We start from the raw sequence: 27,663 nt of genomic DNA, 5'->3' as shown, positions 1-27,663 counted from the left end.
TTCTGCATAATGTGCTCTTGAACGTGATAAAAGGTATGAAGTGCTGCAGATGTACCTTTTGTCTCGTTTTAAGAGTTAATTGCTATGCCATAAACCAGCCATCTTGAACCTTCATTGCTCCTACCACCTCCGAAAAGCACAAACTTGACATTCCTCCTCCCCCTTCCCTGCCCTAAACGAATGTGCGATGGATATCATTGTGCAGAAAAAGTAAAAGGGCACCCTTGCTTTTCCAAGAACGTTATCAATAAATCCTTCACTGTTTTTCAGAGGCCGGAAGCGCATGGTGAGCGAGGGTGACGGCGGGCAGCTGAAGCCTTGCTAAGCGAACATTGAAACGTGAGCCAGGAGATTGCATCGTTCGCTTGAGAGATTGTCAAGTTGTATACGAGGATCATTGTAATTATGTTCAACCTTTGTTTCAAACTCGATATTTGGTGGTGACCCCTTGGTCCACCTCGCATTCCTCTACCTTTCAAGTTTGCCTGACGTTGGCCCCCATCCTCCTTGCACTCCCCCACTCCCTTTCAGCAGTCTGTGGTTATGACACTTGCATTTAAATCTGAACAACTTTGCTCCTCAATGTCTGCTTTTCTGCTTGTTTTTTTTTTTTTTTTTTTTTTTTTTTTCAGGCAATGGCGGTTACACATGTGCAAGTGATTAATGTACCTGCAAGCTTTGTGAGGTTAAGTTTGGGCCTATTTGATTTTTCAACGAATTGCATTGCCAGAAGATCCTATAACGGTTCTTATCTTTCCTGGTAAATCCTGTTTCAACTGTACTTTTGAACCCGCATGTGGTTTGTTCTGGTTGTCCACCTGGACTGGAATGAAAAATAAACATGCAATTGTTTTGAATTTGTCATTCATCCATTGTAGGGGGGGGGGGGGAGATACAAGTGTATGGAACATGCAAGAATGGGGTTTAAAAAGGGGTACATTTGGCGAAATGCGTCCTCGGGTTAAGAATACTAGGGCATGCCCGTACTATATATAAGCTAGGACGTGCCCGTACGTGGGTGCCCGTTCCTTGCCAAAAAAAACAAAAAAAAAAACATGAATGGTTTGGTCCATTCGCAACGACCACAGAACCCCCCCCTCTATTTACATGAATGGTTTGGTCCATTCGCAAAGCCAAAGCGAACGACCACAGAACCCCCCCCTCTATTTACATGAATGGTTTGGTCCATTCGCAAAGCCAAAGCGAACGACCACAGAACCCCCCCCCCCTCTATTTACATGAATGGTTTGGTCCATTCGCAACGGCAAAGCGAACGGCGAACGGCTAAATCGCCATAGCTCGGTAAGTACTTGTCCGATTAATTTCAAACCTTGAAAAGGCACATCCTCGGGTCCCCAGCAATATACCTGGCAAGTTTCAAGTATATCGGACCGGTAGTTGTCGAGAAACAGCGGTCACAGACAAACGTACAAACGTACAAACGTACAGACAGAGATTACTGGAATTATAGATAGATGTAAAGGATGTGGCCAAGGACAGGTCAAGCTCTTAACACCTTCACTGTTTTCTTAGAACTGAAAGGTCAAGCTTATATTATAATAGGATAAGGTGGACTATCATATCTTGAGGCACTCCAGGCATTGCCTGCCCCAACCCCCCCCCCCCCCCCCTCCCTCTCCCCTCCCTCTCCCCACTTTCATGCCTTGGGGAAGAGGTTGATGATGTGTCAAGGTCTATGCAGAGAAGTTCAAGGGTGTTATATGTTGAGGCTATTTCTGCTTCATGTGAATTAGTATCCAGTGTGTTCCAGGTGAGCTAAAAAAGTGAAGTTCTGGGAAGCTTGTGATGGTGCAGCGTCCGTAAACACTTGCAACTTCTTCTGGGAAACTGCTGATGGGATTGTGACCAAACTTGACACAAATGATATGTTGTGAGTAAAGTTTGTACACAGCATTAAAAAAAATCAAAAAAAATCGGGGTCTGAGGAGGTCAAAATGCCCCCCAAAATATATTTGCTTTCTTCTCTGAAAGTTGACCACAATGTTCCATTCATCAACCATGATGTACCAACGTTTTCTCCTGGCATTAAAATAAAAATCAAGGTCTAAGGGGTCAAAATGGGGCTTTCTACTGCTTTCAAATTTGCTTTCTTCTGGGGGATCAAAATGGGTCAAAGTTTTACCCCCCCCCCCCCCCCCCCTTCTCAGAAACTTCACTAAAACCTTAATCACCCTTGATGTACCAAAGTTTGTTCACTGCAGTTAAAATAAAATAAAAATCGACCCCTATAAGGGGGGGGGGGGAGGGGGGGGTTGCCCCCTAAAATAGTATTTGCATGTAGTTTGAGAAGAAAGCAATTTCGATGAAACTCCACTGCAACCTTCATCACCCATGATGTATCAGTGGTCAAGACATTAGAAGAAAAATTGGTCTTTGGAGGTATATGGAGTTCGGGGAGGGGGAGTTGCCCCCCCCCCCAAAGTTTTTTTTTTTTGTTTGTTTAAAGTCTTAGATTGTTAGTATGATTGTACATGCTGCCCTATCTTCTAGCAGCTATTGAAATTAGTTTAAAATATCTTTAGTCAGTGTCGTATACTGACTGCTTTATTCTACCATGTGAGTGGCCAGGAGTATTGCCTCTTTTTTTTTTTTTCCTTACGATTTTTGGATCTTCCTGAAATATATTTACTTGGAAAGCATTAAATATCTCCATAATCCGACAATTGGTTATATTAATCAATTGGTTCCCTTAACCTACAGGGGGCACTGCTTCACCTCTTTCGCAAGGATTTGGTGATATTAGACATAAGATAAAAATAGGACCATGGGTCCTGAAGCTCACTTGGTTCAGGAGCAAGTCACTCAAGACCCCCTCAGACCCTGATATTTTTTAATGCTGTGAACAAACTTTGGTACATCAAGGGTGATTAGTACGGCGGATAAGCTCATATTATCACAATTGTGCATTTTATGAGAAAAGCATGAAATTTCTAGCATAGTTAGTATTTACCATAAGGTTTATTTTCAGATGTGAAGAAGTCAGATTTGACCTCTGAGGACTGAGGTCAAATCCAAAATGGCCGCCAGTCCACCGGGTCTAATGTTCAAACACGCTTAATTTTTTTAACCAAAGTGTAGAAAAACATTTGTCATTTCCAACTAAATTGGGGGTGCCCATTCATTTGGTGATACTTTTGAGATCGCCAGAACTAAAGGACATGCATTTAGGTCAAGGTCAAATTACGTTAAATATTTTTTAATGATATTTAACGGGCTAACCCCCACTCTAGCAGGGAAAATGGCCTTAAAATGCATGTTGTTGTATCTTTTTATGATGCTGCAGTTGGAACTATTGGAAAAAGTTCATTTGAACTTTAAAAACTTTTTTCAGGTACAGGGATAGATACAGAACACGCAAAGACCAGAAATGAAAAAGTGTTTATGCTGCAAGGAATGATGCAATAACCTCTGAAAAAACAAGTGAATCCTCTTGGATTGCGCTGAGGTTCGGGCATGGAATTTCGAGCCTCGATCATGGTTCGAGCCTCGCTCTTGTATACAAAAATAATAACGAGCCTCGATCTTGTATACAAAAATAAAAATAATAATAATAATAAGAACCTTGGGCCGAATCTCGCGCTTCACCAGTGCGCGTGTGCGAATTTACGTCACGTCGGCAGCGAGAAGGGGTTCCCCAACACGAACCAATCAGGAACCTGCCACGTCACACTTATATGATCTCAGAATTCCTGTGACAGGAATTCGCGTTACACTGGCTGGAAGTCATTCGCTAGAGGCGCTTCCTCAGCGCTAATAACTGTAGTTAACCTGGCGTTGGCTTAGCGGCTAGGGTGCCAGCTTAGGATCCTAGGGATCCTGGTGTTCGAATCCCAGTCGATCACTGAATTAATGCCAGGGGGGTTGACTCAGCCTGTCATCGGACCTTCCGAGGTCGGCTAATTGAGTACCAGTTCACTGGTAATTCCCTGTTTGTCGTAAAAGGTGACAAAAAGGGTTGGCGGCAGGAAAGGCATCCGGCCGTAAAACATTGCTTCAAAAAGGGGACCGAAAAACAACAACCACGGTGCCCGAAAAAGGCCAACCCCCACTTGTGGGGAAAAATGGCCTCTAAAGGTGGTTTTTTAACCAAGTATGTCCACTGGGGTGGTCCACAATTATTATTTATTTTTTGAAATGTCATGGTCTCACCTTCCAGAACTGTTCCAATACTTAAAAAAAAACTGCTGGTGAAATAAAAATGAAATTGAATAATTATGGGTAGCTCATGGTCATTAAAGTTTCCCCCTATAGGGGGAAATGTCGCCTTTTTGTCGCCATAGATGGTCTTGCACTAACGTCTTACAATACCATGGACACAAACAGTTTCTGATTCTCGCATACTTTTACAGGAATTTTAAGTTGTTATGAATACCCTGCATGCCTTGTTTTATGAAGGAAAGTGTTTTGAGGGGTCTATGCAGTATGCATTGTACCCTGTAGAGTAGGCTGGCCGGAGCATGTGTGTTAATTGAACAAGGACTGGGCACCGAACTGCTATTTCTTGCTTGTCGCCACCACATGCTTGAAATTATGATTGGAGCAGTGTTTGAGCTGCATGGGGCCCTCCTCTGGACCAGAGATCTTAATCTTCAAACGATTCCAGGCTCGCTGGGAATTTCTGGATCAGGATAGCTTTGATAATGCAACCACAGATGAATTGGTTAGTGAATCCCTTTGATATCAAGGATGATGTTCTGCTTTTCGTTGGGAGTCAGCTTGCTGAAATCCAGCCAAGAGATGATTATCGGGAATTATTGGAACTGTGTGTAATCTTTCTGGGTGGAGTTCCTGCAAAAGGAGTCCGGTTCATGGCCCCAGGACCCATGCACCATGTCCGTTGGATGTCAAAGGTCATCTATAGCCTGAAGGTTTGGATGTTCAGAAGTCAGTTCAAACTCACTAGCGAAGAGCAGAAAGGACTGAGAGACATTGCCATCTTCACCATCCGTATTTACATCAGAGCATGGATGACAGCTACTCTTGCGGCTTCTGCCCCAAACAGTGATTTGCTTCTTCTAAAATCTCTGGTGCAATACAAAGATGTAAACCAAGCAATTTCGAAGGCAGCAACCATGAAACTAGCAGGCCATCTGTGGTACTTATCAGAGGACCTGATTGGTCTTGCATTTTTTGACGAATGTGCCTGCAGCAGTGAAACAACAAATGGTCCTCTGTTACATATTTATGTGAATGTATGTGAATTACTATTCAGGTCTTTGCTTATCAATGTGTAGTCGATTAAGGGTTGTTGTGATTAAAGGGTCAGGAGCCCTTCTGGGAAAAAGGAGACCAGAAACGGAAGAAGAAAAGACATGAGGTCCGGGAGAAGCGACGATTCTTCTTCTTCCTCGCCCAGCTCTGACGAGAGTTGGGATCGATATTGAGCAGCGTGGAAAAGCTGCGTTCCCAAGCCCGTCTGGCGAGAGGAGTTACCGGGACGTGTAACTACCCTTTTGACACGTCAAGTTGCCGTGGGGCCGTGCACAGACCCAGCGTCCGGCACAGTTCGCCGCACCGTCTACAAGGACGCGTACGGGTCGCACTTTGGGGCCTCGCGCGCGTTGCAAGCGGCGCTTGCTTTGCCCGCTTTGCTTGGCCAGGAGGTGTGCGCTGCAGCCGTGGTTCCCGGTACGGTACGTGCCCGGTGGAAGCACGTCCGCCCGGGGTTCGTTCAACCGCCCGTGTGCGGCGAAGCCGACCATAACCTTGTTCAGGAGGGGCCCAGAGACATTGTGAGGGACAGAGACCAAAGGGGTCGTGAGTACCCAAGGGGTCGGGAGTGGTGAAAGGGGACACACATATATAAGATGGCCATCTTAATCATCTCGGGGATTGATTGTTGGTTGTTGATTGTTGATTCCTTGGGGGAATATATTATTGATTACTCGGAATCCTTGGTGTGGGGTTTCTTATGGACTGGAATTCATCTTGATTGCGTTACGAAAGCGTATAAATCATATATCTTTCTGGCGGAGTGCCTCCCACGGTCCGGGGGTCACCGAGACCAGGTAGTTACCGGGAGGACCACATAACACCTCGCACTGGAGAATGAAGGACAAGAAGATCCTCTGAAGCACATCCAAGTTGATCTGGGAAATATTCAGGGAAGTAGTTTGGAAGACTTACATAGAAATCCCACATGCTTTTTGAAAAGATGGACCTTCCTGACAGTTTTCTGGAAGCAGACCCAGAGACTTGGGAAGACCGAGACGATTTTAAAGCAGCGTGTGAGACTGTGAAGGCCATGAAAGTGGTAAATGACCTTGCGGAACGAAGAGTTGCACTAATTCAGGAGTTCACTGGACTGCTGACACATGATGATCAACTTCAGTTTCTGCTGCAGGTTGTGCAGGAACACAGGAAAACATTCCCTGACAGCAACAAGAAGACCCTAACTGGAAAAGACTGAATAACCAGCTCGTAGATGTGTTTAGAATTTGTATGTACTGTGTGTAATTTGTGTATTGCGTTATATACCAATTTCACCTGTATACTGTATAGACTATATATACTGAAATTTCAAGTTAGTTAAGCTACCTCTAAATATTAAAATAGATCCCTAAAACGTCACATGCAGTGCTTTATGACAAAACAATTATGGATGGGAACATTAAAATGAGAACATTAAAAAGTTGTTACAATTTTTTTCTCATTATTCTGGACCACCCAAATGTCCACCAAAGCTTACATTAAATCAAGTGCAATGATGAAAATTGGTAATGATCAAAATCGAAGTCTCCAGAACAGAAGCACAGTGCAGTGCACTTGAGTGGAGCTTTGGCACACTTGCAGTGTCCAGTGCAGCTTTCTTGCAGCCACAGTGGATCAATTCGTGGCACGATTTTGATGCTTCAGGGACAGTGGTCCAAAGAGGCTGCCACCCAGTTGTCTCCTTTGTCCAGCCCCAGTCAGGTGGGTCTGGCATCTCTGGATCCATGACCAATGCCTGGTTCCAACAGTTGGCCTGGTAGCAAGTGCACTTGATGTGCTGCTTGAGTGCTGCCTGGGTTGGAGGAATGTTCTCTTAGAGTTCTACACTTGTGTGAAGAGCTGTTTCCTGGCATCATTCACTTCCGTGCTCTCACTGGTTCGGTCGTACATCAGCACCACAAATCGCTCTCGCAGTAACATTGAGCCTTCACTGACCTCACCTGGCATGCCTAGGAGTTCATTGACAGCATCATTGCTTGGAAATGACATCAAAATGACCCAAGGGATGCTTCAGAACCTCACATGTCAAGCTGTCTTGTCTGTGCCATCAATAGCTCTTAGGAGGGAATTCGAGGATTCCAGATCCCTTGGTAAAGTGAGACCAGTATGTGGATCCTCAGCAGTCGTGTTGATTGCTTGGAATTAGTTGGAAATGACACCGATAATGGTTTTCTACAATATTTGGTTCCAAAATTAAGCACGTTTGAACATTAGACCCGGTGGACTGGTGGCCATTTTGGATTTGACCTCACGGTCCTCGGAGGTCAAATCTGACTTCCCTCCACATCTGAAAATAAACCTTATGGTATGCACTAACTATGTTAGAAATTTCATGCTTTTCTCATAAAATGCACAATTGTTGTTGTTATCCACTGTACTAGATGAAGTTTAATCAAAATAGTGTGTGTAGTTTTTGAGAAGAGCAAATACATATTTTGGGGGTGGGGATGCGTCAAACCCCTCGTAGACAACATCAGTGAGCGCAGATTTTGATGCTGCCAATACACCAAGTTGTACCAAGTTTGATTAGAATCCCTTCAGCTGTTCGTAAGTTATCACGGATGCACAGGACGGATAACCCGGAAACCACGCTATTGGCTGCAGGTGAAAATCCAGGTGGAACAACAACAACATGCATTTTAAAGGCCATTTTCCCTGCTAGAGCGGGGGTTAGCCTTGCGGTCCCCATGACAATCTTCTCCATTTTGCCCTATTTTCTGCATCTCTCCTTGTTAACCCCCTTGCCCGCATTTCTTCTTCCACCATCTTTAGCCAAGTCTTTTTCGGTCTTCCCCGTCCTCTGCTTCCTTCTACATTCATTTCCATCACTCTTCTCAACCAGTCACTTTCATCCTTCCTCAACACATGACCAAACCATCTCAACCTGTTCCTCTTCACAGCATCAATCACAGGCTCCTTCATTCACAGGTGGAACCTTCATTGCAATTGCGTGGAGCTTCACTTGGCTTCTTTTCCATTTCGCAAATGCATAACTTCATTGTAGAGAAACATTTTATTCAAAAAGACAAGCCAAGCAAACAATTCAGATGCACGAGGATTTTACAGCTGATACTATTACATTAAACATTACCTGGAATGTTAAAAAAAACTGTATAATGTAAGAATTATATCAACTCAAATTTGGGAGGTTGAAGGAGAGAAAAGTCGTTTGAACAGAACCATGATCCAAACCAAATCAGACCATTCTCTCAAAAAACAACTTCCCACAACATCACGCAATGAATAACCTGGCCATGTCACAGCCGCAGATTCCTGACCACCGCTCACCTGAACCCCCACAGAAAAAAAGAATTCAATGCTTGTTCACAAAAAACTTACAAGGGACCATTTGCCAAATACATTTGGATGGATGCTTTGAGGGTTTAATGGAAGGATGCTCTCGGGCAGTCGCTACAGAAGAAGATTCCTCCACATCATGAAATCCACAGCTTGATGTACCCTCAGCACAGCAATGGCAACCAGCCTGCAATCTGCAAGACAGGAAGGGTGTTGGGACACGAGAAGTGAATGTGAACAGCACGTCAATCAACACAAAACCTCCCCAGTTTTGATCCCAAAGCGTTTTCCCGATTGGCCTCAAAGATTCTACTTGATGGCCGATGCAGAAATAATATCAAGGGGGATCAAAGCTTCTCCGTTCACAAGTTCTCAGAGCTAAAAAAAAAAACACGACTTCCTATTGTAATGGCATCAGGAAACTCCCATTGCTGGGAACAGTGGAATGAGCTGGAAACTACAAAAAGAAAACAAAACAATACTGATGCATTCTTGGTAGGGAGAGGGGATGGGGCTTCAACTCCCTCCTCTTCCTCTGCCCAAGCATTGAACCCTTGACAAGATCTCCCCACCCACAGAATGGCTGGAAGTTTGTGACATGAGAGTTTACATCATTAAGCAGCGAGGGATTTCTTGTGGAATCATCATCTGTGCCACTGATGCAATGCCCCCTGCAGGTTAGGGCAGGAGTTTGTAATTTGGCCTGGGTGCTGGCAACAGCTTGTCTATTCTTCAAGGACAAAATGGGATCTTTAGCATCCACCAATGAATGCTGGCAGACGGGAAGCATCAAGCAAGGAAGCAGCAGCACAAACCCTCAATCAGAGGCCAACGCTCCAACCTCATGGATCTCTGGATCTATCTCTCTGCAGGTCACTACCTCATCCACAGAAGCTCCTGCTCCACGAGGATTTTATCATCAATTTGTGCTCAACTTTCCTTCAGTTCCCCAAGGCTCCTATGATTATATTGTCTGGAAAGGTCTCTAATTCAAGGAACGTCCAAGGCACCATAGTTAGTGGTAATTTTATTGGGTATATTGGTCAAGTCTGCAATATCCGACATAGAATGGTCGACAATGTCTTCATCTCTAGATATAAATCTCGCAATCAAACCTCAGATAAGCCAGATTTCAACAACAGGCCTAATGGAGATCTGATATCTTATCTCACTCACCATACATGAAAAAATGGCAGCATTTCTTGTATTTATGGATACAAAAACAAGGCTCATGGAAGAGCAAGGCGACAAGAGTGAAAAGGTAACGTGCAGACATTAGGATATTGTAGGACCCAACAACTAAGGAAGTGAATGAACAGGAAAAGAAGAGGAGGGGGAGAACTAGCAACTGCAAGTAAGAGGTTTGGGTTCAGTAGGGTTAATGGAGGATAGAAAAGATTGAGAGATTGGAGAAGACACGAAATGGTGGCATGCCGCTTGTTTGAAGCCCTTGAGGGAAGAATGCGATTGAATCACCTTTGGAAGGCAGTTCCAAATGTGGGAGGAAAGAGGAACAAAAGTGTAGGTGGACAGAAATCCTGGATTTGGGGAATTTAACCACAAGGGGCATAATGGAAGAATGTGCTTGTCCTTGAGGAGAGCGGAGGGCTGAGAGAACCGAGGGACACGGACCGGAGGAGAGGCATCGATTCCTTCACAGTTGAAGGACAAAATCACTATGGATACATGCTACTTGGGCTGAGTGCCAAAACTCTGTCCTTACAGAAACCTCAAGTCCAGGTACCCAAACCCTCTCTTCCTGCACCTATCACAACCCCCCAACCTCCCGATATCAACAAAATCTCTCCAGTATGGAAAACTTCGTTGCCATGAAGGGGAAGAAATTCCAAGCCAATCTCACTCAACTCCATCGCCAACCGACCCGCCAGCAGTTGGATATTAAAGACTACTTTTCCTGTTTGGTCTACTTCTCCACAGGGTCTTTCTCCGAGAGGCATGGGCCTGCATCAAGGAAAGTCACCAACATCAAGCCAATTCATGAGCGAAAATTGCTTCAAAATAGATGTCCCCAAAAGGTGCGTTATTTTCCAAGTTCAAAAAGGTCATAACTCTGAAAAATTGACAAAACTTCATGAAACTCAAACTTGTTCTGTAACTTGTCATAATAAAGCAGTGTACCAAGCTTTAGTTGAATATGTTAAAGGGTAAGGGCAAAAAGTCTGGAAAACGACACGTGCAGAAAGAAAGACAGCAAACCTTTCGTCCCCTCTGGTGAAACTAATAAGGGTGCCAAAACTGACAATCTATCCAAACTATGTACCAGTCAAACTTCAACAACGAACCTTGCTGCTTATATATGGCATGAACAAAATAAGAAAAAGAAAAAAAAAAATCGCTTCCGTTTTGCTGCGAAGCTTGGCGTTGGATGGTTTGGGATTTGAACCTCCCCTTAAAATGAGTGAAATTAAATATTTTGAAAAATTTTGAATTATTCTCACTCAGATTTCAACATCGTAATGCAGATTATCCGAGTTGTTTCAACTTTCTTTATACAAGAAGATGATGATTTGTAATACCGGCTACCACCGGGTGGTGCTATACGGTATACATTTACAAAGAGAATTAGAGTCTTCCCCTCACCCAGAACCCCCTCTCCCAGATATGCTGCCATGACAGAAACCACACTTGGGGTACCCTTAGGCAATATGCAAAATTTGGTTGGATGTGGTTCAGTCGATATTGAAGTACCCTCCTCAGACCCTGCTATTCGCGGGGGATACGTTCCTTCCTGGAAAATCCGCGAATAGCGGGCCATTTTTTCAATGGAAAAAGGACGGATAGGTTCCCGAGTTGCGAAAATCCGGGAATAGAGAGGACCAAACTGCGAATGGCGAGGCAAAATCCACGAATGAATGAACCAAAGAATGGTGACGATAATCCGTGAAGGTCGATCCCACAAATGGCAAAGCGATTCCCGTGAATGTCAACGATAATCCACAAAGGTATGCCGCGGCAGTTTCAATGCCCTTGAAAAACCACGAATTCGCGGAACAAGGCTGCGAATATGGGGAAAAAAGCAAAAAAAAAAGCGCGATTTCGCGGAACACGGGATAGAAAAAAAAACCGCTAATTCGCGGGACACTTTCCCGCGAATAGAGAAACAGGTCGCATTTTGTCACCCGCTAATACACGGAACCCGTGAATAGCGGAACCAGACAGCATATGTAAATGGCTGAACAGACAAGAACTCTCCGATATTATTATACTAACAGCGGCTCCTCAATGCAGTCTGGCTGAGTGAGCTTTTCCTGGTGGTCCTTTCTGCCTTGAAAGAGTAACAAAAACAAAAAACTAGAATCGGCAATCTTTGACGTCACCCGATACGCCTCCTCCCACATTATTACATCCTTCCACCAAGTTTGATTTAAATACCTACAGCTGTTCTCAACTATCACATTTTTACCTGACATGACCTCTTGACTCCAAAATCGAATCCATTTATCTTTACATTATTATACATACTTGTACCAAGTTTGACTGGGTTCTTTTCAGCCATTCTTAAGTTATCGCGGCAACAAAAATCTTTCATGGGACGGAAGACCCGCAAAGATGAACCTGGCAACCTCGTTGGCAGAGGCACAATAATTGCAAACAAAATCTAAAACTGTTTGCAAATTTTAAAGGAATTTGTAAACATGCTCAAAGAACAGCAATTGTAATTCAATAGAACATGTCATAATGCAATTTAAAACAACAGAATTATAGTGACGGAGGTGGACGAAGTTAACCACCTTCGTCACTTTGAAGGTCCACATAATCATAATTACCATACTGGATGGGATTAACCTGACAATGTACATGTAGTGAGTGAGTCGTGATGTACAACAGGTTAATTAACACCGATTGAACATAACTGTACAGTGTACAACCGCTTGGGCAATAAAATACTGTACGTACATACATAAATATACGTGTATGCCAATATTATTGATGTATTGAATACGTGTATCATTAAATACTTACATCTTTAAATAAAGGGTACCTGGAACAAAGATTTATTGATTCATTAATTAACATTACATAACGGCAATGGAAACTCCCCATAACACTTAAACATACGCCCCGACCCCAAACCCATGTAACACTCTGTAATGCTTGGACGCTTCCCCCCCCCCCCCCCCCCCCACACCCTCTAACACTCCGTAATGCTTGGACATACACAACCCGACCCCTGTAACACTCAATGATTGGACATACACAAGGACACCAAAGAAACATAAAATCTTCATTTCAAGATATTTATGCAAGAAAAAAAAAACTACTACTAAGTGTTAAGTGAGGTACAAGTCTGCCAAAGTACAGAGTTTTTTTGAAAACAAACAAAGAAAAAAACTACTATTAAGTGTTATTAGGTGTCAAGTGAAGTCATATTCATTGATTAAACCAAACAAACTTCTGATTCTGTGGACTTTTAAATTGACAGGCAGCATTCCCACTAGAGAGATGGGTGTTGGTATATTGTGGTGAAAGCTTCCAAAAGCATAATATGGGACAAGTGGACACCGCAAGCCATTTGACAATGTCTACATGCAAATAAATAAATAAATGATCACATTAATATTTATAGAAATAAAAATGGTGGAAATATTTATGCAGCCCATCCCAAAACCTCATCTAGATAAAGCTCTCAGCTCTAGGCCATCCTGTCTCATTCTCTCGTTTAAAAAAAAAATCCCATTTTCCAACAGTTCTGTACTATCTCTGCAGACATAATAAGTAGATAGTCACCGACGCCAACAATAACGTACCTATCTGAAGCCAAATGGAATGTGGCTCTGACGTGCAGACTGAAGCTGAAACTGTTCCTTGTCTGCAGGAAGCTCCTGCAAATTGATCCAAGGATGTTAAAAATTCCAATTTTAAAATGGAAACCCAGTAATATGGTGAGTGTTGGGAGTGGGGGAAGGAAGTCACTTTTTAACGGCCGACTGAAAACAATTTAAGATTTCCAGCATCATACCTTTTTGGCAGGGTGGTTATCGGAAGGTGGTTTCTCTCCTTCGCTGCTCTGCTTATTCTCATAATATTGATGCAGTTTTTGTTGCTAGAAAATATTTAAAAATAAATAATCTTTGTACACATCAATGCAAGGATATCCATGTTTGGCATCGAAACGATAGCAACAGCAACGCGTCTCGGGAGCATGCAGACCGTCACGTACACGCGAATAAATCCCTTCGATAACTGTCATTCAGCGACTTCAAGCAACACTCAAGAACAGAAGATAGAATAAAGTCGTGTGCTTATGTCGGTGTTTGTTCAAAGGAAACAGAGTCAGGTCACTCACCAGCAATTTATTCATTTCCCTCTCTTTTGACAAAAGCATCTTGTACTTCTCCAGCTCGCTCTCGCTACCTTTGCCGCTTGAGTTCGGAGCGGAATTGGCAGTCGATCCGACACCATTCCCAGCTGCGTCTGCCTCAACGCTCTGTGCATTGCTCACTGAGTCGCCACCGGCGTTTTTTTTGGAAGACTCATCCCCGGAGTCATCCAGATCCATTTCCTCCACCTGCACTTTGTCCGTTCCTACGGGTTTGTTTTTGGGCTCCTTCTCAGCTTTGGCCCGGTTCTCACTGAAACAACAGGAATTTGCAAGCAAGCCAGTCCATCGAGCCACTCTTGGTTCCTCCTGAAAGTTGATGCTTACTAACTTTTTAAAGAGTGTGAAATTGATCAGACAGGCTGAACCAGAAAAAATAAATAAATAAATTATATTCACCAAATTTCTGGATGCAAATAGTTTTTAACGACAGACAACTACAATGTAGTTGTAAAAAATTATGCTCTGTTTTTATGACGAACTGGGGTGTGGGTGAAGGTGGCAATGCAGTGGCAAAGGCCTTGGCTGTGACCCAGATAGATTAATACTTGGTATCAGAGTTTAGGGAGGAACTACTCATGCAGAGAGGAAAAGACAAGCTATTCACAAAACGGTCAAAGAAAAAGTCACCAACACGCGATGTCAGTCGGCAGCGACCCGACAACAACCCTTTCTTTCAATGAGATATATTCTTCGGAATTTGCATTCATGTCCAAAAACCTATTTCGAAGCAAAAATAACGGAAAAGCTGCATGTCGATTGGCAGAAATCCGGCACATCTGCTTCTGCGACTCCTATCGAGAGTATTCCACAAGGTTTACACAAGGTGGCACAAAGATGAGAAAACAGAGCACCGCATCACCTGTCGTTTATGATCATCGTAGATGTGGAAGCTGCATGAGTAATGTGCAATGCTTAATGAGTCATGTGCGCCTAAACTGTGGGACGCGCCATTCTCCGTACAAAGCCGAGATGGAAGCGTGCTCCAGAGAGTTTATAACAGTTTGCCCATGGAACAGTAATGACCCTCTGACTGGCAGTGTTGAACGGATGGTGAAAGAGCCGAGATGCACACAGACACATTGTGTGTGAAATACAACCAGGTGGTATACAAGGACACAATATAACCTAATTTGATACTTGAACAACACCTATTCGTGGTACGAAAAGCAAGCAAATACAAAACTTACTTTGTCATCCATTTTTCTGGTTTCCAGTTTGGAAATCTGCAAAACATTTGTCAACATTACAAAAGATTAACAATGCTGAACATTACAATCAAATGCAGCAAAACATGTACTTATGTGGACACAAAATAAAAGTAAAACAAAACACCTTGCATTGTCACATACTTTCGTCCAGTCACATTATACCCGTGAAGAGGTGAAACGACAAATGTAGGGCTGGATAAGATTCCATCTTGATTTTAAAGCCAATTAACGCTGATTACAGTTCATCTTCCTCTGGTCTGGACAGGTTCTCTTTTCTCCCGCCTCTGGAACAAACTCCCTCACTCCCTTCAATCGCACTCCTCCCTCCAGGTCTTTAAAACAGCTGTTCACCACCATCTCTTATCTTTCCCCATCCAAAACCTTGATCTTTTCTACCCCCACTAATTCACCCCAGATCCACCTTGTTTGAAATTCCAACTTCTTTCCTGGAAGTCCCGACAGTGTCCATACGTTTTATACCTCTCCCACCCCCCCCCCCCCCTTCCCATACCTCCCCCCCCACAGATCTCTCGATGTCCCTGCTCTCAGATGTTGTGTTTGTGTTCCTCCCCCTCTCGCCCCATCTTGTCTACCGCTCCCCATGTTATACGTTTCATGTGTCGGTTTGTCTTTCTGTGTGATTAATGTTCGCTCTTTCATGAGCGTCGATATTGCATACAAAAAAAAAAAAAAAAATCGAATAAATCCTCACGCTCCGGCAACAAGTTATTTGTGTGATCAAGAGTTAACAATATAAATATATACTGTATATAAAACTGTGAGAAATAACAAACTCCACAATATGCGGACGTAGCTTCAAGACGATCGATGTTTTATTTTATGACAAGCTTTCGGCCAAACAGGCCTTCTCCACAGTTTTCCTCGAGTTCAATGAAATGTAATTCACATCTTCCAGAAACAAAAATTAGAACCATGTCTTAGTTTGATTAGCACATGAGGGATTAACACCTAAATATCAAAGCATCAAGACAATCGATTTGTGATGCAAGGGTTTTCCTAGCAAACACCTTTCTTAGCAATGGAAGAGATTGATAAAATTACGACAATGTTTCACAGATTAAAGTTATACTGTATATTATTGACAAATGCCATTTTAGGGAAAGCATCAATACAAAATATTATATTAATAAAAGAATGGATTATTTAGAAATCAAACCTGACCTCGGAGGAAATAGTTTCGAAAAAATACTTGTAAAAAAAATTAAAAAAATAAGACGATTTATTTTCTAACTACTGTATATGTATATAATTTATTTTAGATATATTTATATCTAAATGTATTTCTAAATTAGCAAACGCTTGTTTTTTTTACCTGTCTGGGAGAGCAAGATAAAATTTAGCAAACAAAAAATATATACCAAATTCATTAGGATGTGTAACAGTTAGTTCAAGTAAATGTGGAAAACCTTCTTTGTTATTAAAGATGCTCCTTACTCCAAACATTTTAGATTATGATAATTTCATAATTTTTTTACAAAGTCAAGTTTTTAACCCGAGTATCAACTACTCTCACAAGGTTTCAATGCAGGTCTTCAAAAAGAAGACATCATCGGTTTATTTAAACTTCAAAACCAACTTCCAGACTCTACAATCTCATTCCTCCCTCCAGGTCGTCAAGCCAGCAAACATTGTTCACCATCATCTCGTCACCCTCCATCCATCCAAAACCATGATCTTTCCTAAATCCGTTAAACCACACTCACCCCTCCCAAAATTTGGCTTCTGTATGGACTTCCGGTCCCTCGGGTGACGAGGCTTGCTTCGAGCTCTCCACGGCATCGAAGTTTGAGTGTTTTCCCATTCGTGTCTTTGTCGGGTTTCCGCTGGTTGTTTTGTTGTGTGTGTGTTGTGTGTTTCTGTTTAGTTTTGGTTTTGTGGTTGTTGCGGATTTGTGTGTGATTGGTCGTTTTTTATTCGCGCGTCGTGCGCGGCCTGGTCTTTCCGGGCTCCCTTCCCCCCGTCGGTGTTTTGTGAGTGTAAGTTCTTTCCCCCCCAGGATTTCCATGTTTTAAACGTTTCCCAGTGTGTACCCTGGTCAGAAAAGGTACACCGTATCCCTGCGTGTCGTAAGAGACGACTAAGAGGGTTGGCGTCAGGAAGGGCATCCGGCCATAAAAACATTGCCTCAAAAAGAGAACCATGACAATTACAACTACATATGGGCAGGGTGCAGCCCGAAGTGGAGATCGGTTTCTGAGGTTTGGGACATGGAATGTAGGGACAATGACAGGGAGATCAGGAGAAGTGGTGGAAGTATTGGTCAGAAGAAGAGTGGACATATGTTGTGTGCAGGAGACGAGATGGAAGGGAAGTGGTGTGAGAATGGTGAAGGGTAGGTGGGGACAGAAATACAAGTTTGTGTGGCAAGGGTGCCCAGAAGGTGTGAATGGTGTTGGTGTTCTGTTTTCTGAGGAATTTGGAGACAGTGGTGAGTGTGACTAGAGTGAGTGAAAGGTTGATGATGGTGAAAATGATGATTGGAAAGCTCTTGGTGAACGTCATCTCGGGATATGCTCCGCAGGTTGGTCGAAGCGATGAAGAGAAGGACAAGTTCTGGTGTGCGATAGGGAAGCTGATGGAAAACGTGAAAGATGAGGAAGTTGTTGTGGTGGGAGGAGACCTGAATGGACATGTGGGAAGGAGTATGGATGGTTTTGAGGGAGTTCATGGGGGTTACGGATATGGTGTGAGAAATGGAGAAGGTGAAAGGATTTTGGAGTTTGCTGATGGAGCCGATTTGTTGATTTGTAATACTCAGTTCCAGAAAGAGGATAATAAGCTTGTTACATACACGTCAGGTGGGTCGACGACAACCGTTGACTATCTCGCCTACGCACCACCTGATGGTGCGTAGGCGAGATAGGGGGCACCTCCGGGACACAAAGGTGATCCCAGGGGAGGAGGCTGTTTCACAGCACCACTTGGTTGTCTGCGACATAAGGGTGAAAGGTGCGAGGAGAGCTCGGCGGGTGAAGTACCAACCGAGAATGAAGGTGTGGAGGTTGAAAGAGGTGACAGTAAGGGAGGCATTAAAAGAGAGGCTGCGTAGGGTAGAGGATGATGTGGTTGAGCTTGAAAGTGGTTGGATGTCAATGAAAGCTAGTCTGTTGGGAGCCGTTGGTGAGGTATGTCGATGGACAAAAGGACCACCGAGGCACTCGGAAACATGGTGGTGGGATGATGAAGTTGGAAAGAAGATTGACGAGAAGAGGAAGAAGTTCAAGGAGTGGCAGAAGGCGAAGGGTATGGGGGCAGAAAAGGCAGAGCATGAAAGTTATAAGGCAGCCAAGAAGGCTGCAAAGAAAGAGGTAGCAAAGGCGCAGGAGGCATGTAGGAAAATGTTCGGAGAACGCTTGGATTTGGAAGAGGGTCAGAGAGCAGTATTCAGGATTGCAAAGCAGATAGCGAAAGAGAGGTGTGATGTGATGGGGGTGAGTTGCTTGAAGGATGAAGTGGGACAAATCGTTGTGGACCCAGATGGAATTAAAGGAAGATGGAAGAGATATATGGAAATACTGTTGAATGCAGAGAATGAATGGGATGGCAACATAGAGAGTAACCCAGTTTTTGGACTGGCAGAGAAGATAACCGAGAAGGAAGTTGAGGAAGCGATAAAAGCAATGAAGAGTAGAAAAGCAGGAGGGCCGACTGGAGTTGTGGGAGATATGTTGAAGGCAGCGGGACATTGGGGTGTGAAGAGAATGACAAAGATCTGCAATCTGGTGGTGAAAGAAGGCCGCATTCCAGTGGCTTGGGAACTGAGTACCCTCGTCCCTCTATACAAGGGGAAAGGTGACCCTCTGGAGTGTGTCTCGTATCGAGCGATAAAGTTATTGGAGCATGGAATGAAGGTATTGGAAAGGGTGTTGGAGAGGAGGATAAGGAAGAAAGTGAAGATTGACGAAATGCAGTTTGGATTTATGCCAGGAAGAGGAACGACAGACACGCTTTTCATTGTGAGGCAGTTGCAGGAGAAGTACATGGAGAAGAGGAAGAAGTTGTTTTTTGGGTTTGTTGATCTGGAGAAAGCATTTGATAGGGTTCCACGCAAAGTATTGACATGGGCATTGAGGAAGTTAGGAGTGGAGGAATGGTTGATCAGAGTAGTGATGGCAATGTACAAAAGAGTGCGCACAGATGTAAGGACGAAGGACGGGAACAGTGGTGAGTTTGAGGTGAAGGTGGGCATGCATCAGGGGTCGGTACTAAGTCCACTATTATTTGTAGCTCTGATGGAGGTGCTGGCTCAGAACGTAAAGGAGGGTTTACCGTGGGAGTTGTTGTATGCAGATGATCTGGTGTTGATTGCGGAAAGTATGGATGGACTGAAGGAAAAGATGAACAAGTGGAAGGAATGTATGGAGACAAAAGGTCTGAAGGTGAATATCGGAAAGACAAAGGTGATGGCAAGTGGTAAAGCATGTGGTGAGGTGGAAAGAACTGGGAAGTGGCCGTGTGCTGTGTGCAGGAAGGGTGTCGGAGTGAACTCCATTCAATGTACAATGTGCGCTGAGTGGGTTCATCAAAAATGTAGTGGTCTGAGAGGGTCATTTACCAGTGTGGCAGCTACATTCAAATGTAAGGTGTGCACAGAGGGAGCTGCAGATGGAGGAAATGTTGAGTTGGATCTTGGAGACGGCGTGAAGCTGGAAGGTGTGAAAACATTTTGCTACCTCTGAGACATGCTGAATGGAGAAGGTGGATCAGACTCAGCAACGGTTGCTCGAGTGAGATGTGCATGGAAGAAGTTTCGGGAACTGAGTGGCGTGCTGATGAGGAGGAGAGCGGCACTGAAGCTGAAGGGAAAGGTGTATGCTGCATGTGTGAGAAGTGTTATGATTTATGGGAGCGAGACATGGGTAATGAACGTCGAGCAGCAACGAAGGCTGGAAATGGTGGAAATGCGAATGGTTCGATGGATGTGCGGAGTATCGTTGAGCGAGAGGAAGACAAATGATGAATTGCGAAAGATGATGGGAATAGAGCTTGTGATTGATGCTGTGAAGAGGAACAGGTTGAGATTGGTTTGGTCATGTGTTGAGGAAGGATGAAAGTGACTGGTTGAGAAGAGTGATGGAAATTAATGTAGAAGGAAGTAGAGGACGGGGAAGACCGAGAAAGACTTGGCTAAAGATGGTGGAAGAAGAAATGCGGGCAAGGGGGTTAACAAGGAGAGATGCAGAAAATAGGGCAAAATGGAGAAGATTGTCATGGGGACCGCAAGGCTAACCCCTGCTCTAGCAGGGAAAATGGCCTTTAAAATGCATGTTGTTGTTGTTGTTGTATGCATCTTATCCACACCTTGTGTTCTCCCATACCCCTCATTGTTACCTGTTAGTCCATCTCAATCTATTTCTCCCTCTACCCTGCTGAGGTTTCCCCCTTCTCCTGCTGTTCCTTTTGTTATGTTGTTTCCTGATCTATTCTGTTTGAGCTATTCCATGAGCCTTGACTTTGTATACAAAAATAAAAAAAAGTTAGGGCAACTCTAAAAAAATAATAATAATAATAATATGCACGAAAATAAACCATGCCAATGTTTGTACCTGGCCAGCAGTTCCTGGCACAAAGTCTGGTGCGTTTTTCCTTTGAGATGAGCAGTCCAGTCCTAGGAAATAAAGCCATACAAGTTAACAGGAAGAATGGCAGAACTCGCACTTAAAATCTTCCACCTGGAAACCTTCACAAGTAAAACCCCCAATGTGCTGTCAAGAGAGGCATGGAAAGCCAGACTCTGACACTTAGTTAAACCTGATGACTCACCTGGGGCAGACTTGTACAATGCAGCTTAATGTAAAAGCAAGTTGAACCTCACCGAGTGAAAGGAAGATTAACTTGTGCTCTTTAAGATGTGCATAAGGCATTATAGGAAGGCGAGGCATTATAGGAAGGGGAGAGCGAGAGCGAGAGAGCGAGCGAGAGAGCGAGAGAGCGAGCGAGAGAGAGAGCGCGAGAGAGAGAGAGAGAGGGAGAGAGAGGGAGAGAGAGAGAGCGCGAGAGAGAGAGCGCGCGAGAGAGAGAGAGCGCGAGAGAGAGAGAGCGCGAGAGAGAGAGAGAGAGCGCGTGAGAGAGAGAGAGAGCGCGAGAGAGAGAGAGCGCGAGAGAGAGAGAGAGAGCGCGAGAGAGAGAGAGAGAGCGCGAGAGAGAGAGAGAGCGCGAGAGAGAGAGAGCGCGAGAGACTGAGCGCGAGAGAGAGAGAGAGCGCTGAGAGAGAGAGAGAGCGCGAGAGAGAGAGAGCGCGAGAGAGAGAGAGCGCGAGAGAGAGAGAGAGAGAGCGCGAGAGAGAGAGAGCGCGAGAGAGAGAGAGAGCGCGAGAGAGAGAGAGCGCGAGAGAGAGAGAGCGCGAGAGAGAGAGAGCGCGAGAGAGAGCGCAAGAGAGAGAGAGAGCGCGAGAGAGAGAGAGAGAGAGAGAGAGCGCGAGAGAGAGAGAGAGAGAGAGCAGCGCGAGAGAGAGAGAGAGAGAGCGCGAGAGAGAGAGAGAGCACGAGAGAGAGAGCGCGAGAGAGAGAGAGAGCGCGAGAGAGAGAGCGCGAGAGAGAGAGAGCGCGAGAGAGAGAGAGCGCGAGAGAGAGAGCGCGAGAGAGAGAGAGCGCGAGAGAGAGAGAGAGCGCGAGAGAGAGAGAGAGAGAGCGCGAGAGAGAGCGCGAGAGACTGAGAGCGCGAGAGAGAGAGAGAGCGCGAGAGAGAGAGAGAGCGCGAGAGAGAGAGCGCAAGAGAGAGAGAGAGAGAGAGAGCGCACGAGAGAGAGAGAGAGAGAGAGCGCGAGAGAGAGAGCGCGAGAGAGAGAGAGCGCGAGAGAGAGAGAGCGCGAGAGAGAGAGAGCACGAGAGAGAGAGAGCGCGAGAGAGAGAGAGCGCGAGAGAGAGCGCGAGAGACTGAGAGCGCGAGAGAGAGAGAGCGCAGAGAGAGAGAGAGCGCGAGAGAGAGAGAGCGCGAGAGAGAGAGCGCGCGAGAGAGAGAGACCGCGAGAGAGAGAGACCGCGAGAGAGAGAGCGCGAGAGAGAGCGCAAGAGAGAGAGAGAGAGAGCGCGAGAGAGAGAGAGAGAGCGCGAGAGAGAGAGAGAGAGAGAGAGAGAGAGAGAGAGCGCGAGAGAGAGAGAGAGAGAGCGCGAGAGAGAGAGAGAGCACGAGATAGAGCGCGAGAGAGAGAGAGAGAGCGCGAGAGAGAGAGCGCGAGAGAGAGAGAGCGCGAGGAGAGAGAGAGCGCGAGAGAGAGAGAGAGCGCGAGAGAGAGAGAGAGAGAGAGAGCGCGAGAGAGAGAGAGAGAGAGAGCGCGAGAGAGAGAGAGCGCGAGAGACTGAGAGCGTGAGAGAGAGAGAGCGCGAGAGAGAGAGAGAGCGCGAGAGAGAGAGAGCGCGAGAGAGAGAGAGCGCGAGAGAGAGAGACCGCGAGAGAGAGAGAGCGCGAGAGCGCGAGAGAGAGAGAGAGAGAGAGAGAGAGAGAGAGCGCGAGAGAGAGAGAGAGCGCGAGAGAGAGCGCAAGAGAGAGAGAGAGAGAGAGAGCGCAAGAGAGAGAGAGAGAGCGCGCGAGAGAGAGAGAGAGAGAGAGCGCGAGAGAGAGAGCGCGAGAGAGAGAGAGAGAGCACGAGAGAGAGCGCGAGAGAGAGAGAGCGCGAGAGAGAGAGCGCGAGAGAGAGAGAGGGAGCGCGAGAGAGAGAGAGAGCATGAGAGAGAGAGAGAGCGCGAAAGAGAGAGAGAGCGCGAGAGAGAGAGAGAGCGAGCGAGAGAGCGAGAGAGCGCGAGAGAGAGAGAGAGAGAGAGAGAGAGAGAGAGAGATTTATTTGTAATAACACAAAAAGGAAGGAACAAAATGATACAATGAAACTATGGAATTGCGCAAATTGGTCCACATGGGGAGATGTGAATGAATTCCCATATTGATCAAGACGTAGGAAGCAAACACATCTTACAAAACAAAAACAAAAAAAAGGTTAGATTTTTCTTCTTTTTCTTCCTCCTCTCACCACTCCTGATTTCCATCATCCACCACCACTGGGAAATATTTAAGTACTGGTCCAGCTAAAAATAAAAGATTTTTTTTTCTTCTGAAAAACAAGCAAAACTGATTAAGCAGCATTTTGGAACTAAACCCTTTGGCAGCTAGATTAATCGACTAGACTGTACCTGAATGCAGATAAATAGCGAAGGGCTAATCAACCTTCATGACATCCCTGCAAATCAGATTGCAAGAAATGAGCAGAAAAAACAAACAAATCACCAATGGTGAAATCAAAGTTAGAATCACCACGTTATGCTCAACGTCACCCGCATTTATTATTGCTGACAGAGTGAAACTCGCAAGGCAAACTGGTCCCTCACTAAATAATCTTAGCACGATGACAGCGCATCGACACACAATGCCCTCCTCTCCTCCTCTCTACCCCCACCATATTCCTGCGCGTTTTTCATGATATAATCTTTCCATTGGTTTTTAAAGCTATTACTATAATTGCCTGGTGGAGTTGTGTTGAAAACGATTGCAATTAAAGTCCAATTCAGCAGGCCAGGGCAGAAGGTGAATGAGAGAAGTGATTGAAAGCATGTCAGTGTTGCAAAGCGAGAATAGACACCGCAATGCCTTATTTCCCCAAGAAAGTTCCAAACAAGTTCAAAGGTCAGTCTGTTACACCGAAACTCACCAGCATCTTGCATGGGCAAACTCCAAACAGCAAAATCGCTTCCCCATGCGACATGGGATCATTCCGCAAACTACATATATCGGTCCCCAAACTACATGCATCGGTCCCCAAACTACATGCATCGGTCCCCAAACTACATGCATCGGTCCCCAAACTACATGCATCGGTCCCCAAACTACATGCATCGGTCCCCAAACTACATGCATCGGTCCCCAAACTACATGCATCGGTCCCCAAACTACATGCATCGGTCCCCAAACTACATGCATCGGTCCCCAAACTACATGCATCGGTCCCCAAACTACATGCATCGGTCCCCAAACTACATGCATCGGTCCCCAAACTACATGCATCGGTCCCCAAACTACATGCATCGGTCCCCAAACTACATGCATCGGTCCCCAAACTACATGCATCGGTCCCCAAACTACATGCATCGGTCCCCAAACTACATGCATCGGTCCCCAAACTACATGCATCGGTCCCCAAACTACATGCATCGGTCCCCAAACTACATGCATCGGTCCCCAAACTACATGCATCGGTCCCCAAACTACAAGCATCGGTCCCCAAACTACATGCATCGGTCCCCAAACGACATGTATCGGTCCCCAAACTACATGTATCGGTCCCCAAACGACATGTATCAGTCCCCAAATGACATGTATCAGTCCCCAAACGACATGTATCAGTCCCCAAACGACATGTATCAGTCCCCAAACGACATGTATCAGTCCCCAAACGACATGTATCAGTCCCCAAACGACATGTATCAGTCCCCAAACGACATGTATCAGTCCCCAAACGACATGTATCAGTCCCCAAACGACATGGATTATTTTTGGGCATTGGCTAACAAGAAACACCAGCATTATGCCAATATGTAAATTAACCGATGGTATGAACCAACTTGTGAAAGCACCATGCTTCCTACCATGATTCCCAACAAGTTACATCTAATAGCCCAGGAGCATTAGGTTAGGACCTAGAAGAAATTAGAAAGCTGATTTTTTGCACAGAGCTTCAGAATACCATGTGGATGCCCACAATATAAAGTCCCACGAGTCCCACCTTGTGGCATTTTCAAAATTCAAGATGGCCGCCGGTTGGATGGAAAATACATAAATATGGATAACTTCTGCCTAGAACCTCATAAAAGTGTACTTTTCGTGGCTAAATATATGTTTTAGCACACTAGGATTTTAATAGAATATATTTCAGTGACCTCAGATAATGATATGTAGATATAATCCAAGATGGCTGACAAAATTGCCGCTGCTGTAATGCAAAAAAACATCAAAATCATGATAAGTTTAATTTGCTATTATTTTATTTAATGCAAAATGTTTCACATTGTGACCACAAGGCCTGCAAGAGGTAAGCAACACATGGGGATTTGACATTTAATTACAATACGACACAAAAGCAGACCAACTATTTGATCCCAGTCATCCCAACCTGATTCTAGTGTTTTGGACAGTATCGTGTTAACTGAGTCACTTTTCTTATTCCTGCCTTAAACACTGTTATCACCCTCTAAATCAATGTCCCGAGAGTTTTTGCAATTATGGCAATTACAAACAGTACACAAGAGGGTACACTCCAGACCAGACTTGTAGCAAGTGCATCGTTTTCCACACCCCGCCTTGCATCCACAAGATATCATTAACAGCACTTTCTCAGGGGCGACAGGCCTATCAGTCTCGATTGGAACAAGTAGTCCCTCTCTGTAGGACAAGTAGGACATCTTGAATTTTGAAAATGCCACAAGGTGGGACTCGTGGGACTTTGTACTGTGGGTATCCACATGACATTCTGGAGCTCTGTGCAAAAAATCAGCTTTCTACTAATTTCTTCTAGGCTTCCCCTTCATTTTTGGCTAATGCTCCTGGGCTATAAATTAGGTGAATAGTTTTTGAGAATAAGTCAAAAGTAGCGGTCCCAGCATCACAATGACCTTTGAATTGACCGACTTATTATGCAAAATATTTAATGGGATTTGCAAGGCATTAGGAAGCCTTGGTCCTCAGAAGTTCCACAAAGTGTGGACAAAATAGGAGTATTAGTTTCATCATCACCAGTGATGAAGGTTGTGCCCAAGTTTCATCGAAAATGTGCGTAGGGTTTGGAAGAAGAAAGTAAATACCTATTTTGGGAGAGTCAAACCTGGACCCACTTTTACCCGTCAACCTCCTCAGACCCTGATTTATTTTAATGCTGTGAACACACTTTAGTCCATCATGGATGATGTAGGTTGTGGTCAAGTTTCATCAAAATTGTGTGTGTAGTTTCAAAGAAGAAAGCAAATACCTATTTTGGGGTGTCAGGACTCCTTCCCTACCCCCCCCCCCCCTCCCCACCCCTCACTCAGAGCTCCATAGACCCTGATTGTTTTCTTTGTTTTTTTTTGCTGTGAATAAACTTTAGTCAATCACGGGTGATGAAGGTTGAGGTCGTGTTTCATCAAAATCGTATGTGTAGTTTCTAAGAAGATCTGACTATTTGCATACTGACTGACTCTCTGACGGACACCGTACAACGCTAATACCTGCCTTGAACTATTTTCCTAGTGAGCTAAAAATGGTACCGTTGGAATCGCTACAGTAAGCTCCAAAGTCCTGCTAGAAGGTATTTTTGTGATTAACGGACACATTTTAAAACTTTTAAATTAATGTTCCAAGTAAATGGATTATTAGCTTTCCAACGATACCATTTTTATTATCTCACGACAGTGGGAACCCTTTGGAATAAAGTGTGATACACGGACGGATGCTGCTTCCTTTAGTAATAGAAGATGGAGTTTGGTTCGAGATCAAACTAGTTCCAACCCTAATTCATTCAGAAACCGCAGTGGAAACCAAGCAGGTGAGCAAGTGAGATTTGTGGATTCTTTGTCATGTCCAGAAACAAAAGTGAGGGGACTTGGGCATGGCCATTGGCTTGCATAACCATGGCATCAAGGCAGTTGCACAAAAATGTTGGGGTTAATTGAATGGTAAAAATAAATCAAGGAAGGATCATCATTGTAAAAATTGTTCGGATTTCAAAATGAACCATGATGAACTAGGCATTCGGAAAAGTATCAATTCCGGTGCACGGAAGCAAGTGTGGGTTCCTGAACTACAGGTGATGCCTCACGTTTGAATTTTCGAGATATTATTACAAAACAAACGTTTGTTCGTAAAGGTGGTTAATACGGCGGGGCGGGTATGCTGCTACCCGATCTCATGGCACATGCATATGCCATGTCAACTCCTCGTCAATGTCAAATGCCATGAGTAAACGCGTATCAATAATCCCACCCAACTAAACCAACCCCTACTCCAATAAAAAAAGGGCAAAACAATGGCAAATAATGCCTCCGGTGACTTCGTCGGTGGAGGCATAAAAACAACTTGCGAGTTCAGTGCTAGAACAGCACAATTATACTTGCCATATTAAAAAAAAAACCAAAAAAAAACCCCCCCATTGATTAAAATAAAGAACAAATTCTAAGCCAAGTTCTTTACAAAAAAATAGGCCATACTATCAAGTCTTGTCAAAATGAAGTCTTTGTGACACGTTTTGACAATATATTTGCATTAAAAATAAAATAGAAACCCCAAAATAGAAAAATACTTCCGCCACTATTTCATCAAAATTAATGTCAAAGAATATTCGCACAAACATGAATCTACCGTATAAATGAAGTTTGAAATTAAATTACACTCCCTTTGTTCAATCAAATTAAGATTTAACCATAACTGTCTCTCTCTCTTTGAAAGTAGAGTAGAAAGAATGCCAGAAAGGGCATAAAATAACAACAAGGATCTGTGTAGATATTTGGGTTAGGCATCAAAAAGAAAAAGACGAGGGAGAGAAGGAGGTGGGAGGAGAGAAAGGGAGAGGTGGGAGGGAGAGAGATATTCAAAAGAAAGATGAAA

At 44.4% G+C, this 27,663-nt stretch overlaps 2 protein-coding genes across 13 annotated transcripts in view; one reads left to right on the top strand and one right to left on the bottom strand.

Moving 5' to 3' along the window:
* Nucleotides 1–857, top strand: part of PDCD4 (programmed cell death 4) — a 30,290-nt gene extending 29,433 nt beyond the window's left edge. For both annotated transcript variants that reach the window (XM_068111018.2, XM_068111020.2), the window contains exon 11: nt 271–857. In XM_068111018.2, the coding sequence (XP_067967119.1) occupies nt 271–325 (55 nt within the window). In that variant the 3' untranslated portion in view covers nt 326–857. The remainder of the gene's footprint in view (nt 1–270) is intronic.
* A 7,369-nt stretch (nt 858–8,226) lies between these two features.
* LOC137423641 (uncharacterized) overlaps nt 8,227–27,663 on the bottom strand; it is a 29,793-nt gene continuing 10,356 nt past the window's right edge. For 7 of the 11 annotated variants that reach the window (XM_078773922.1, XM_068110994.2, XM_078773923.1 and 4 more), the window contains 6 exons: nt 20,649–20,710; nt 15,061–15,096; nt 13,838–14,123; nt 13,511–13,594; nt 13,299–13,373; nt 8,227–8,716 (listed from right to left, as the gene is read on the bottom strand). In XM_078773922.1, coding sequence (XP_078630048.1) covers nt 13,299–13,373; nt 13,511–13,594; nt 13,838–14,123; nt 15,061–15,096; nt 20,649–20,710 — 543 coding nt within the window. In that variant the 3' untranslated portion in view covers nt 8,227–8,716. Of the gene's footprint in view, nt 8,724–13,298; nt 13,374–13,510; nt 13,595–13,837; nt 14,124–15,060; nt 15,097–20,648; nt 20,711–27,663 lie in introns of all 11 variants that reach the window. The other 4 variants (XM_078773927.1, XM_078773925.1, XM_078773928.1 and 1 more) reach the window with 1 other exon arrangement.

This window comes from Myxine glutinosa, chromosome 3 (assembly GCF_964187855.1).
Source record: "Myxine glutinosa chromosome 3, kmMyxGlut1.1, whole genome shotgun sequence".
NCBI lineage: Eukaryota > Metazoa > Chordata > Myxini > Myxiniformes > Myxinidae > Myxine > Myxine glutinosa.
This window is presented reverse-complemented; position numbering and strand designations above follow the sequence as displayed.